The sequence below is a fragment of the Diplotaxodon limnothrissa genome, linkage group LG11 (assembly GCF_057381915.1).
Source record: "Diplotaxodon limnothrissa isolate DT_005_m linkage group LG11, D_limnothrissa_male_GT1.1, whole genome shotgun sequence".
NCBI lineage: Eukaryota > Metazoa > Chordata > Actinopteri > Cichliformes > Cichlidae > Diplotaxodon > Diplotaxodon limnothrissa.
In genome coordinates this window covers 34,932,305-34,945,746 of record NC_140606.1, presented here as the reverse complement: position 1 = coordinate 34,945,746, position 13,442 = coordinate 34,932,305, and the positions used below count along the sequence as shown (strand labels likewise).

At 39.8% G+C, this 13,442-nt stretch overlaps 1 protein-coding gene across 1 annotated transcript; it reads left to right on the top strand.

Annotated features, from left to right (window-relative positions):
* Window positions 1-839: 839 nt before the first annotated feature.
* Window positions 840-12,499, top strand: ngly2 (N-glycanase 2). The gene is made up of 12 exons (XM_085365895.1): window positions 840-1,444; window positions 4,346-4,485; window positions 4,665-4,840; window positions 6,498-6,658; window positions 6,790-6,930; window positions 8,238-8,359; window positions 9,391-9,559; window positions 9,808-9,953; window positions 10,259-10,383; window positions 10,721-10,847; window positions 11,166-11,299; window positions 12,284-12,499. Exons 1-12 carry the CDS (start codon window positions 1,017-1,019, stop codon window positions 12,407-12,409), a joined length of 1,995 nt encoding a protein of 664 aa, XP_085222021.1. The 5' UTR covers window positions 840-1,016; the 3' UTR covers window positions 12,410-12,499.
* The last annotated feature ends 943 nt before the right edge of the window (window positions 12,500-13,442 follow it).

Sequence of the window (13,442 nt, the reverse complement as noted above, 5' to 3'; positions counted from 1 at the left end):
AATCTATTTTTATTTGGTTTTGTACTTCCTTTTACATCTTAATTTCTCAATATGTAACCTCAAATTTGACATGATTGTGATATGGTGAAGCTCTCTGAGACATGCCTTAGTTTTTGTATTAGCAGATGTGCAAGAAAATGTCCTGATGAATGAGATACGGTTATATAAAGAGCTACATTATACTTGTACTTTACATTGTTTACTTTATATCGATAAAACTGAATAGTTTTCTTAATAATAGCAACCAATATATGTTGTAATGGCATACTCTAGTTCTCGAATTGGCTCTTGTGTCGGATAACCTTTTAAATATTTTTATTGAGATAAAAGAATACGATTCAGTTTAATTACGTTTTATTTATACAGCACCCATTCATAACAACAGTCACCTGCACGGTGCTTTATATTATTAGGTAAAGACCCTACAATAATACAAGGAAATTCCCCCGATAAGCAAGCACTTGGCAACAGTAGGAAGAAAAAAAAATGTCCCTTTTAACAGGATGAACCCTTCGGCAGAACCAGGCACAAGGAGCAACAGCTATCTACCACAACTGGGGGGGGGTAAATCAGGGGTCTTAAAACATTTCTCTGAAATAGGTCAGGTCATCATCAAATCTCGCGAGATGTTGAAAATTTATTTCTGCTAGTCGTTTTGCAGCTATTGTCTCCTATTGTTTTGCTATTGTTTTCCGCCTCAACTAAGCGTTTTATCACGACAGATTTAATTATTTTGACGACCAATCAAATTCTCTGTTTCAGATCATTTTCCGTTAAAAGTACCGTTTGCGCTTTCCCAGACCTATGTCCCTGCAGGGCTGCCGTAGACAGCGGCTCGGCCCGCCTCCAGCTCAAATGTTTGGATGTCATGATTAGGTGGAAGGAGGAAATCACAGGTCGTCTGGGGACAGCTAAAAAAGACTCTGACCCTTTAAGTTTAAGTTAACTTTTGGCGAAGTGATGTCCGACCTCGGTTGTTCGTGGTGAGTTCACGGGCACTAGCTTACACCGGGAACATGGCTTTGTTGCGTTCAAAGTCTGCGCTGTTGTGGTTCCTGATTGTTGTGGCAGCTCATATCGCTGAAACAGGAGGGAGACCGAGGCGCCAGGTGTTGCTGACCGAAGGTGACAGCACGGTGAGTTTGAGATCTCGGCAACCTCCCGCAGGGCCGGAGCCCGGTGACCCGGCGGACGCGTTCAAAGTACCAACTCTGGATGGGGAGTTTTCCTTCCAGCCCGACGCTTTGAGGGGACCTCTGGTGATCCACGCCTTCACCAACAACTCAGGGTTTCTGGAGTGCCTTTGGAGCTCAGAGTCTTCGCTAAAAAGTCTCGTGGAGGAACTTCCGAATAGCACACAAGTGCTCTTCCTATCCCTGGACGACTCTGTGGTCAATGATGTTCTCTGGATGCGGGAGCAGGTGCTGCGGGCCGCCGCCCACAGGTGAGCGTGAAGGACTCATCCTCGCTGTAAGGCAGACGAATTGGGTTCCAGTGGTGATAGAAAACAGATGTTTAATAGCACTTGGCAATGCATACCTGCACTGAGTAAAACATACTCAGTGTCAATACAATTATATTAAATTAATTAATATTCTGAAGCTGTTTATGCAAAATTTTTCTGTTGTGGGTGGTGGAGTTACCTATGCTCACTTTACATACGCACAGTCTAGTTTTGAAGCACAAGGCTAAACTTCGCTTTTCTGTCAAATGTTAGATATGGACAGGGATTCAGAACATGCAACCTCCACTAGAGGCTAAAAGCTAAACGTGAAAATGGAACAGAAAAAAGGCTTAAAAGAACAGCTGTACACATCTGGAAATATTTCAGCACACCCACTTTTAAATGGAATCACAACATCACTACAGAAATGACATGCAAAGCACTGCACAGATAGTGAAGAGGATGATGGATCGGGTAATAAAACAACACAACAGAACACAAATATCAGCAGGAGCAACAAAGCAAATGTGGTGCATATTATGACTGACAAATATAAATCATTTAAAGTGCTTGAAAGTTCACTTGGGGATAAATTTCTGTCAATTTTAATATTTTTGCAGGTTGGTTAAATCTTTGGCTTCAGCAACTTGAAGTGGCAAAAGACCTACTGTGAAACACTAAGTCAGATGCAAAATTAATAATAATAATAATAATAATAATGGATTGGATTGAATAAGTTGTAGAACGACCTTTAGCAGTAGGAACTTTGAAGTAATGGTTCTGTGTGTGACTTTCAGCCTCTGTCCCTGTTGGGGGGTAAATGTTGGCCCACTCGTCTTCAGTTCACTGAGGCCTGTGAGCATTAAATTATGCACAGCTCTCTTAAGGTCCCTCCACAGCATTTCAGTCAGATTGAGGTCTGTACTTTGAGTGGGCGCAATACCTGCTGATGATCATGTTCATTTGAATAGTAGAACCTGTACTTAGTATTTTCACGTGACTGCATAGAGTTGGAGTTGCTGGTTTTATTTAAAGACAGTTTGAGAGCTTCAGATGCAAAATTAATAATAATAATAATAATAATAATAATGGATTGGATTTATATAGCGCTTTTCAAGGCACCCAAAGCGCTTTACAATGCCACTATTCATTCACTCTCACATTCATACACTGGTGGAGGCAGCTACAGTTGTAGCCACAGCTGCCCTGGGGCAGACTGACAGAAGTGAGGCTGCCATATCGTGCCATCGGCCCCTCTGGCCAATACCAGTAGGCAAGTAGGGTAAAGTGTCTTGCCCAAGGACACAACGACCAGGACAGAGCGCCCAGGGATCAAACCAGCGACCTTCTGGTTACAGATGCGATTCCCAACCCCCTGAGCCACGGTCGCCCGTTAAAAATTAAACAGTTTTAACAACAAAAAACCTGCAGACTTGTGAAATGTGACTTCTTTTCTGCTCTGGTTCAAATTCCATAAAGCTTTGAGACCCACTTGTTTCCTCTCTAATGCATTCCCATCCATAAGTTAATTTTGTCTGTAAACTATAAAATTTCAGTTTATATAACTGGAAATTTACCTTTTTCTATTTGAACGTGAAACACACAGGGCCTTCCAAAAGATCATAAAATATAGATTTCATACGATGGATAATTTTAGCACTTTCATCATTTATTTCAACTCTGTGCTGTGAAACAGTTTTGACATTAAAAAGTTTCTTGGAAGATTAAATGAGCAGAGTATACTTCCTTCTTTTTTTTTTCTTTTTTTTTTTTTTTAAAACTTGCACAGGAGGCTGATATTTTATTTTACAGTTTTCAGGAACATTAATCCTCAAAGCTGTAAAATAATCGGTTATGTGAAACAGGAACCATCTTAATAATAGTGACAACATACTGTACCAAACACAGGAAACTGCACTGGGAAAAAAGGGAAGCGCAGCAGAAGTAAAAAGTACCTAGAACTCCTTAGTCTATTGGAAAACATGATGTTTTTATTTAAATCTCAATGTTTTATTAACATGAGCAAGATCCCAAATGTCACTGCCAGAGTGACATTTATTGTATTAACCATTTTCTTGGGTTGTTTAGAGTTAACCTATGAAGGAATTTTCTTACTTTCAAATATGTGCACTTAAAATGGTGGATGCTTGCATTAAATATGGCCATCAAAAGCTTCAGACACATCTAAGTGCTTTGTGTTGGACAGTTTTTCTTGGTTCTGTATGATGTCACAGGGGATATCCCTGTCTGTGAGTTGTTTGGTACCGTGCTGCAAGAGTTGAGGCTCGAGTGTGAAATTTATGGTTTTCAAGGTTTTTATAATTATTTTGTTTATCTTTTTTATCGTTAACTCAGTTTCCCTGGGTCTTTTCCTGTGTGTTATGAATAAATCTTCTTTTTTCTTTTTTTTTTGCTACCAGTACTGGTGTTATTTTGTTGTATTTATCCGCCACACCTTAAAGGCTGGTCTGTGAAAATATTGTCTGACATAAATGGTAAATGGCCTGTATTTGTTTAGCGCTTTACTAGTCCCTAAAGACCCCAAAGTGCTTTACACATTCAGTCACACACACATTCACACACTGGTGATAAACCGGTCCGTGGTGCAAAAAAGTTTGGGGACCGCTGATCTAAGACACAGAAACCACAACCACCTGATGCTCCGATCTTCTGCTTTTGAAGTGCAGCCAATCAGAAGGCATGTGACTAAAATGGCTTTTTTTTTTTTTTTTTTTTTTTTTTTTTTTTTTTTCCCCCCCCTAAGTTAGCAGATGAACTGTATGAAATAAATTGATTATTTTGAAGTCCAAGAGTTTAAACTTGGAGCTGAAAATAAGGTTTTATGGTTCTTCCTGAGTTAATATAACCATCCGTGCGCTTGCCTCTTTTACGTTTCTGCAGTAAAAAGGAGGTTCTGTCCAGGCTGCACTTCTCTCCGGTGCCCGTCTTTGCTCTGGGTAACTGGATCCCCAGAGTGCTTTACTACTGGAGCTGCATGGGACACGGCTGTGGTCTTTCCCAGGCTGCTTTCATCTCAGAGGGTAAGACAGTGCATGGAATCAGACTCTGCAACTGATTTTTCTCTTGACCTGCCTGATTTTTAGAGGAGTGAAGTCAGAAGGTTAATTTCAGGTCTGTTTATTAATAGATATTAATATTTAGAATGCAGAGGAATGTTGAGAGGAATCATTTATTTGTAATTCTTGGCTCCCCCCTGCAGAGTGGAAGATGCCTGTGATCATTAAAAGACTAGATGCCAGATATGACTGGCTCATGGCACGCTGGGGCTCAAAGTCCTATACAGTGATTGATGCTGGAGATGGGTGTGAAACCTTCCCCTCAGTGGCAGGTGCTGTGGCCTGGGTGTCTGAAGGCAACTGTTCTTTCTTCACTAAGGTCTGTTAGTGTCAAATTGAATGAATGTTTTCGCTTCCAGTTTGTTGACTTCTGTGGTGACGTGCTTGAAGTTCAGTGAAATTAAATCGAACTGGGAGGATCCGGAGACTTAAAAGGCTTTTTTTTTTTTTTTTTTTTTCTTGACATTTAAAGCTTGACTACATAAACACATCAGATCTCAATGGAAAAAACAAACATGCTGGATATCTATACAGATGTGGGCTGGGTAATGTGTTAGGGATGACGGTATGCTATATCATTTGATGGAAGTAAAAATGATCAACCTACAAAGGACAGAATTGAAAGGCAACTCAAAAATCAATGACAAAAATAATGAAACGATGGAGGAGAAACCACAAGTCTACATGCTGAGAGGCTGAAAACAATAATTCTTGGTTTTTATTTGACTTTTATTTCTTAATAATTTGGGAACTTTTGGCTGGTGAGGCCAACACTTCCTGGTCTCCGGTGTAGCTGATGGACATCAAAGCTGTACACTGACCCCCCACGTGGGCGACCGTGGCTCAGGGGGTTGGGAAGCATATCTGTAACTGGAAGGTCGCCAATTCGATCCCCGGGCTCTCTGTCCTGGTCGTTGTGTCCTTGGGCAAGACACTTTACCCTACCGCCTACTGGTGTTGGCAAGAGGGGCCGATGGCGCGATATGGCAGCCTTGCTTCTGTCAGCCTGCCCCAGGGCAGCTGTGGCTACAACTGTAGCTGCCTCCACCAGTGTGTGAATGTGAGAGTGAATGAATAGTGGCATTGTAAAGCGCTTTGGGTGCCTTGAAAAGCGCTATATAAATCCAATCCATTATTATTATCATTATTATCATTATCATCTGTTTGAATGAGGAGAAAAATATATAAACGTCATGATTTAAAAAAACAAAAACTAAATCATTGGCAGACTGTACTGATAGTTTTGGGTTTGCATTTCAGCAAATCCAATCCCTCATTTGCTCTCTACACAGACTGTTTACCCACATGTAGTCAAAGCCTGCTCAAACATGATTGGCCAATAGCACTCGGACCACTAGTGGAACCAGAAAGCTTCCAGTATCAAAAGTTTTGCCCCTTGCTGACAGATTCATAGGCAGATATGTCTTTATTGAGATTATTAAAGTTTTAAATTTAGATATATTTTTTAAAACCTTTATTGGAGACTTTTCCCCCAAAAGACATGCACCCGTGAGCCACTGTGCTGCAGATTGCTCAACTTATCAATGGGGATTTGTTTTTCACAGCATATATCAAAGTGTGGGATGGACACTGTGGATAGTTGGTTTTATGAAGTCTGCTGATGGTTCTCAGTCAAATCACTCTTCCCCTTGTTATATGACTCTAAGGAGTTAGGCACAGAGAAATCAGGAAGCTAAGACCACAGACATTTCTGGTGAAAAATAAAAATGTTCCATTTGTTTAATGTTGTTTTTTTTTTTTGTTTGTTTTTTTTTTTCTTCTTCAAATCTATGTGACACAAACCTTTACCATAAATGTCAAGTTCAGCAGTTTTCAGCATTGTAGCCTCAAATTCTTCCCTGTTTCCTTTCTTTTATAGACCAAACTATGAATGCATTAATTACATAAGCATAGACATTAATTATTAATATTGAGGTCTGTAACAGTTTCATCCTCTCTGATTTGTTTTCCTTCAGGTTCAGAGCATGGCCAAGTCCAATGCCTCCGGTGTCCTCGTCTATACCCTCCCTGGAAATCCACTCCAGGATATGAACTGTGTTGGGGATGAGTGTTTCTCGCTGCTCAGCATCCCAGCTGCCATGGTGCATCAGGACCCTGCGGTCGCTCAGACGCTCCGGTAAGATCGGCTCACCTGCAGGATTAAAAGCCTCCTGATGTTGATGCTTCACATTCACGTACAAGGACTAACTGTTCTTCTAAAAGGTCACAGTAATGGTTTTTGTTTTGATGTTCCGATTTGTTGTTCAGGTTTGGAAAGCTGGTCAATGTGTCGTTCCAGAACACCCCGTCCCCAAATTTCTTCATCAGCATTGACAAACAGGGGTTGCTGGCTGAGATGGGCTGGTTCCTCTACCCCACGTTCAGCTTTGTTAACTGGCAGGCCCAGTGGTAAGTACATGAAGGTTACTGGAAGATTACGGTTTATAATGTAACAAGAGGACACTAGAAGCTTTATTCCAGTGTTTTAACTGGAATTTAACTGATTATTAGATTTCACAGATGGAATCTGAATCCAACTTTTTTTGTTTTAATTGAGTAGCACTTTGATTTTAGGATTATATACATATGATCAATACCAGGCCTTCTTCAGAGACGGTTATAATAGAAGTTCCACTGAGTAATTTATTTTATGCCTTTTTTCTGTCTCAAGTTTCTAGTCTTTAGTTCTAATAACAATAAGAGGTTAGTTATGTAGAATGAAAAACCTACATGCTAATTGAAGTTTTGATCAATTTCTTTAGAACTGCAAGATGGAACATTTGGTCTTGTAGCTTTCTTCTTCCTTGTGTTGAATGCAGCCACTTTACGTCGGCTGCTTTGGTTACATTGGTTATATTGTCCCACAGGGGGAAATCAGTTTAGCAGCAATAAGAATAAACAAAACAATGATAAAAAGCCACAAGACATGCCATTAAGTAAACGGGTTGCAGTAGGGATAAAAGCAACCTGGATTGTTTTGGTCTTCCTTGCAGGTACTCCAAAACGATGGCCAGAGGGCAACAAGTCAATTGTTACAACCATAAAGCGAGCCTTCCTCAGCACATGCTCGTTATACATGGCCAAAAGCCTGTCTTGCCAACGCTCTGAGATTTTGCTGGCAGTTTTTACCAAAAGTCCCAAAACTATTCTTGTTCTTCAGAGTCATGTTACCAAAACAAGCAGCAATACAGAGAGAAATAACAGATTCAATAAAACTTCTGTAAATCAAGGAGAACATTTCAGATGAGACATTAAAAGATCTAATCATCTTTAAGAAGAGCAGTCTTTGCTGAACTTTTTTGGTAGTGGCATCAGCATGAGGCTCAAAACACAGTTTGAGGTCAAGAACAACCCCTAAATACTTGTAACTCTCCACAATCTCAATATCAGCAGCTGTAATGATGGTAGGTGATGAGCTATAAGAAGACTTCCTAAAATCAATGCCCATGGCCTTTCTCACCCCCCACAAAAGACAGGACATGTGACACCTCTAAAGGATGAAACTTATATGCAGTAAATTTTTATGTTGTTTTGTATTTGGTTTTTTTTTTTTTTTTTTTTTTAAACTGCTGTATCTTATGCATAATGAACCTCAAAATAGATATTTTGGTTATGGCATTTGATGTAGTTTGTAGTCACCAGTACAAGCTCTCCATGGATGCACTGTTTTGTTTTGGTTTTTTGTCATTAATCAGTTACTTTTGCTTCGTCTCCAGGTTTGATTTCTTTGCTGATCTGCAGACTAAACTCCAGAATCCTGCAAAAGTTGTTTCTGTCTTTGATAAAGTCCAAATGCAAGGGGACAAAGGAGCCGTGGCCACAGTCGACCTGTCTATAGGTAAGTTTATCAAAACAACTGTTAATTACATAATCAGGTTAATTGTGATAGAAAAGTTGTTCATATAATGCTGCTGTAATAGACTGATTTTTATCTGTGAAAGCATTACGCTTTAATCAGATTCATGTGACAGAAAAGAAATATCAGATATTGTTAAAATAAAACTGATCATTTTGCGGCTAAAAGACCATCTGGATCCGGTCTTTTATCAGTTCCCAGAGTCAGAACCAGACACGGAGAAGCTGCATTCAGCTTTTATGCTCCTTATATCTGGAACAAACTCCCAGAAAGCCTCAGATCAGCTGAAACACTCAGTTTATTTAAATCCAGGTTGAAGACTCACCTGTTCTCAGCTGCATTTGAATAAAGCACCAAATCCACACTTTAAGCTTAAATTTCAAAACTTACATTTAACTACTGATTTTATCTACTGTTCTGATTTTATCTGTTTTGATTTTATATACTGTTTTGTTTGTTTGTTTGTTTGTTTGTTTGTTTGTTAATTAGTTAGTTAGTTTATTTGCTTGTTTTAATCAATTTTAAATCATGCTTTTTATTTGTTCTTGTTTCTAATGTCTCTGTAAAGCACTTTGAATCACCTTGTTGTTGAATTGTGCTATACAAATAAACTTGCCTTGCCTTGCCTTGCCTATCATGACTCTTTACACCCCAAACCAATGTTGGATATTCATCTTAACTTCAAATATGAACATTTTTCATTGTCCTGGTGGCAGGGACTGGGAGCAGCCCCTCTGTGGGCTTCTCAACTCTGGAGTTTCAAATGATTTTTTTTTTTTTTAATTTTATTTATTTTAATTTTTTCTTTTTAAAGAGCAGTTTTTGGCATCTTGACTGCAAAAATTATATACACAGAGTGACTTAACATCCTACTGGAATAGGTGAATGGTCGACTCTCGGCAGCAGGAACATTGACATATAAGAAAGATGGAAAATGTATGATTTTTCTTTTTCTTTTTTTTTTTCTTTTTTCTTTTAATTTTAATTTTTTTTAAAAAGTACTTTGTCCACAGACTTGTTGGACTTTGACATGTTGGAGCTTGATGCATCGCTGTCATGTCCGGGCAAGAGAGACTCGTCATGCGCTCAGTGGGATCACACTGTGCAGCTTTCTGTCTGCTGCGACCGCACGAGTCCGTACTGCAACATGGAGCTGGGTCGATGGATCACTGCCTTCCGCAGGTACAAAGCTCGTGGGAAGCACTGATAGCATAGCTATGACCGTCAGTCTGCCCCAGGGCAGCTGTGGCTACAGCTGTAGTTTGCCTCCACCAGTGTGTGAATGTGAGAGTGAATGAATAGTGGAATTGTAAAGCGCTTTGAGGGCCCCGAAAAGCGCTATATAAATGCAACCTATTATTATTATTATTGTCATTATTATTATCATTATTATTAGTTTGTGCAATATGATTTTTGTCTTATTTTACCAGAGGTATCGGGCGCTGGCTGACGGATGTGTCCCCTCTGATCCCCCTGCTGGACAGCAATAAATGCACCTTCACTATGAAGACCGTGCCTTGGGCGATGCCTTGGATTGTTTCCCTCAATCTGAGGTTCAGTGGCACCAATCAGACAGGTGAATAACACAGATGATGCAATCAAACTGCAGCAGGAAGCTTGTTACATTTTACAAACATGTCATGAGTGTGTGCGCTGAGCACAAATTGGCACTACTGAGCAGATCTTTCTCATGCAAACAAACCAGGATATGATCTTAAAATGTATGTTTAAACCACTTGGATGCTAAAGCATATTCAAAATATATCATTAATAATCAATTAAACGCATAAAAAAATCAGGATTATTAAAGCTCCATAATTTGTAAATCTAGAGGAAGATGTTGCGTCAGATTTTTTTTGTTTGGTTTTTTCTCTGTCACAGGAAACTTTGTGGAGAGCTTTCATCCCTTTAAAGTGATGTCACTGTACGATGGAGGAACCTTTGACAAAAATTACAACAAGAGGTACCAGCCAATCAAATTCACTGTCCCAGCGTCCACCAAAAAGGTATCGGATATGATGTTAACTACAAAATGTCAAAGCCTGTTTCTAAAAGATGGACGTAACTTCCAGCTGCATTCTTTGCAATGGCCACCAGGGGTCAGGCTGGATAGAAGTTTATGGAGAAAATAACCCTACTGCTAACTTAATTTATGAGCTAAACAGTTATTCAAGAAAAACGCCATGAAGTCGATGGTGAAAACGCAGCTTAAGGCTTCAATGTAATATATCTTCAGAGTCCTTAAGGTTGAAGTCACGATGGCTACGTCCATCTTTTACATACAGTCTTTGCTAGTTTTCAGCTGTCTGTGGAGGATCACATTGGCTGCATGTCTGTTTTCAGGTGGAGCTGTACGCTGTCATCACAGGACACGGCAGCGACGAGAACGGCTGCGGAGAATTTTGTGTCACCTCCCACCATTTCGTGATCAACGCTGCTTATAACAACACCCACGTATTTGATTCTGCAGGTGAGGAAAAGATGCTTTCTGCATGACTGCTAAAGATTTTAGATGTTATAGTTATCAGTGGTCTGAGTCCTCAGGACAAGTTTAATTTTGTCCTGCCATCCAAATTTAAAAATACTAGATCGATACTCTATCCACAAAAATGAATTTGAAATCCTCAAACTTTACATTTCTTTTTAATTTTAAAAATATTCTGCTGATGAACTAACCTACAAATGTACCTGAGGATTGTTTATCAAGGTGCTTGTTAAAGCCTTAAAAATAAACTGGTCGGTGCAAATTGGAAATCAAACGCTTTTAATGTCATGTTGGGACCATTAGGAACGGCTCTGGGCTGTGCAATGCGCGTCAAAGAGGGCGCTGTACCGAACGAACACGGCACATGGCTGTACGGCCGTGGAGGCTGGTGTGATGGACTACAGGTGAATCCGTGGAGGGTTGACGTCACCAAACAGGTTGGTTCTTCTCCACCAAGTTTCTCATTTCATCCCTTAAATATTTATGAAATGCCAGACTTAAAGCTCCTCTTAATATGAAACCCACAACAAAACCGTCCTAAAATGTTATTCAGCCACAGTAAGCAGACTACTGGCAATCGAGCCATGCTTTATAGCTTTTTAACACAACAGAACTGTTGCCTTAAAAAAGTTTGAGAATTTCATGTTTCTTAAGGACAGATGTGGCAATAATAGATCTTATACGCTTTTGCGTGAGCTTTTTTTCTAGTGGTGTCCACAATAACAAAGAGAAATCAAAACTGTCTAAAAGCTGGAGAGTCTTCAAAACGGATGCACAGCTGCACTAGGCTGAATATTCTGTTATGCTCATTTCCAGCTCAATGTTGACATTACTGGCCTCTGATAGAGAAGCTTTGCATGACTGACAGTTCAAAATAATCCTAGTCTTATTCTTGGCCTTGATGCAGTCCCTCTGTCTGAAATCGTTCTAGCTCTCGTCTCCATTCCTTTTAGCTGACTGTCTTCTGATTGGCTTCCACGTGTTGACAGAAGAATTGAATCCAGATGGGTGGGGCCCATGAACATATAAGGGATATCCCCTTTATGACATCAAACAGACTCAAGAGTAGGAAAAAAGTAAAAGTACAATCAGTTTGCTGTAAGAAGGACACAATGTGAAATCTGCCAGTGGGAATTCATCACTGCGTCGCTTACACACTTACACAGTGCTTTCTCTAAGGGCTTCTCTTCTTCAGTAGTTTTATAAGAACCTCAAATTGAAGTCATGCTGAGGAGAAGCACTTGATTTGAAGTTGTACCCATTAGAATAAAGGAGCACTTTATTATTCTCGAGTGAGTTATTGACCCCAAAGACTCCTGATCTAATCGAGTAAATCCTGACTAGTCTCTGAGACTGAACCTCACGTCATTTCATTAGACTGGTTTTATTAACACTGTGCGGCTCTCTTCCTGTCCCGACAGCTCAACATGAGCAGGTCTGAATCCAACACTGTCGTCTACTTTGGCTTGTTCAACGGACGGGATCCAAACCCAGCGCAGCAGCCAGGATACATCATCATGACCTCTTCCCTCGTCTTCTACAAGTGATCCCGCTCTTTTTAAAAACTCTCCTGTGAATTTCGATCTGAATGAATGTACAGTCAGTTTAACGATTAAAATGTTTTTTAAAAATTTTTTCCACCGCTTTTGTTCACTGATTCCTTTGCTTTTTCTCCCATTTAATTAACTTTAGCACAATACGGTTCTGACGGCAGCAGTGATGCAAAATAATACCTGCCACCCTCGCCCAGCAAAACCAGCCATTTACATTTCTCTGGAGACGTTACCCCAAAGTCAACAAGAAGACGCCTTACAGCTAAATGGGCACTCCATATGATTTTTTTTTTTTTTTTTTTTTTTTTTGTCTCAAGCTGAAGATGCATTGTTCTGAGAGCAGCCTCTCCTCCGTAATTACATGTAATCATGTCCAATTTGAAACTTTGGCTTGAAGCAAGTGTCTCGCGCTGAGTCATCTTCCAATTGTGCTTCTTATGGGAGGTGAATCCTCTCAACTTCAGCAACAGAACATCTGCTTCTTGTCGGTGTTTTTGTTATTTTCGTTTTGGATCTTGTTTAGCAAGATCTGGGGAAATTGTCGGCAGAGTAATTAGCTGCTGCAGCTCAGAGCTTAATGAGTCCCTCTTTAACGGGTGGGTACGGTCAAATGTTTGGAAGGTAAAACGGTTTTAATATACTTGGTTCTCTATGTTACACACAATAGATTTAAAATTAAACAAATGTCACAAAAGACTCAAGTGTAATTAGATTTTATTAAAATTTATTATTTTTAAAACTTCATGAAGGAAGTCTGACACACATGCTGCTTTGGCCACTCCTCGCTTTTTTAATTTATCACTTGCATTATTTCATTATGATTACTTTACTACTTGTGCATTCATGGCTTCAGCTTACAAGTGGAAATTTCAAACAAAGAATCGCCCAGAGATGAGTTTAATTTATGAGGTATACCCACACCTGTGTCGTCAGTTATCTTTGATCCCATGAAAATGGGCTGATTTTAAGAAAGGTTCCAGTTCCCCAGCACTTAAGTCTCTTTGTTTAACATCTAAAGCTAAATAAT

What these genes read in the sequence shown, in the direction of transcription:
- ngly2 (XM_085365895.1), top strand. Translation starts at nt 1,017, where the DNA reads ATGGCTTTGTTGCGTTCAAAGTCTGCGCTGTTGTGGTTCCTGATTGTT. An exon ending in TGGATCACTGCCTTCCGCAG is followed by an intron (nt 9,560 to 9,807) that starts GTACAAAGCTCG and finishes TTATTTTACCAG; the next exon opens with AGGTATCGGGCGCTGGCTGA. An exon ending in CAGTGGCACCAATCAGACAG is followed by an intron (nt 9,954 to 10,258) that starts GTGAATAACACA and finishes TCTCTGTCACAG; the next exon opens with GAAACTTTGTGGAGAGCTTT.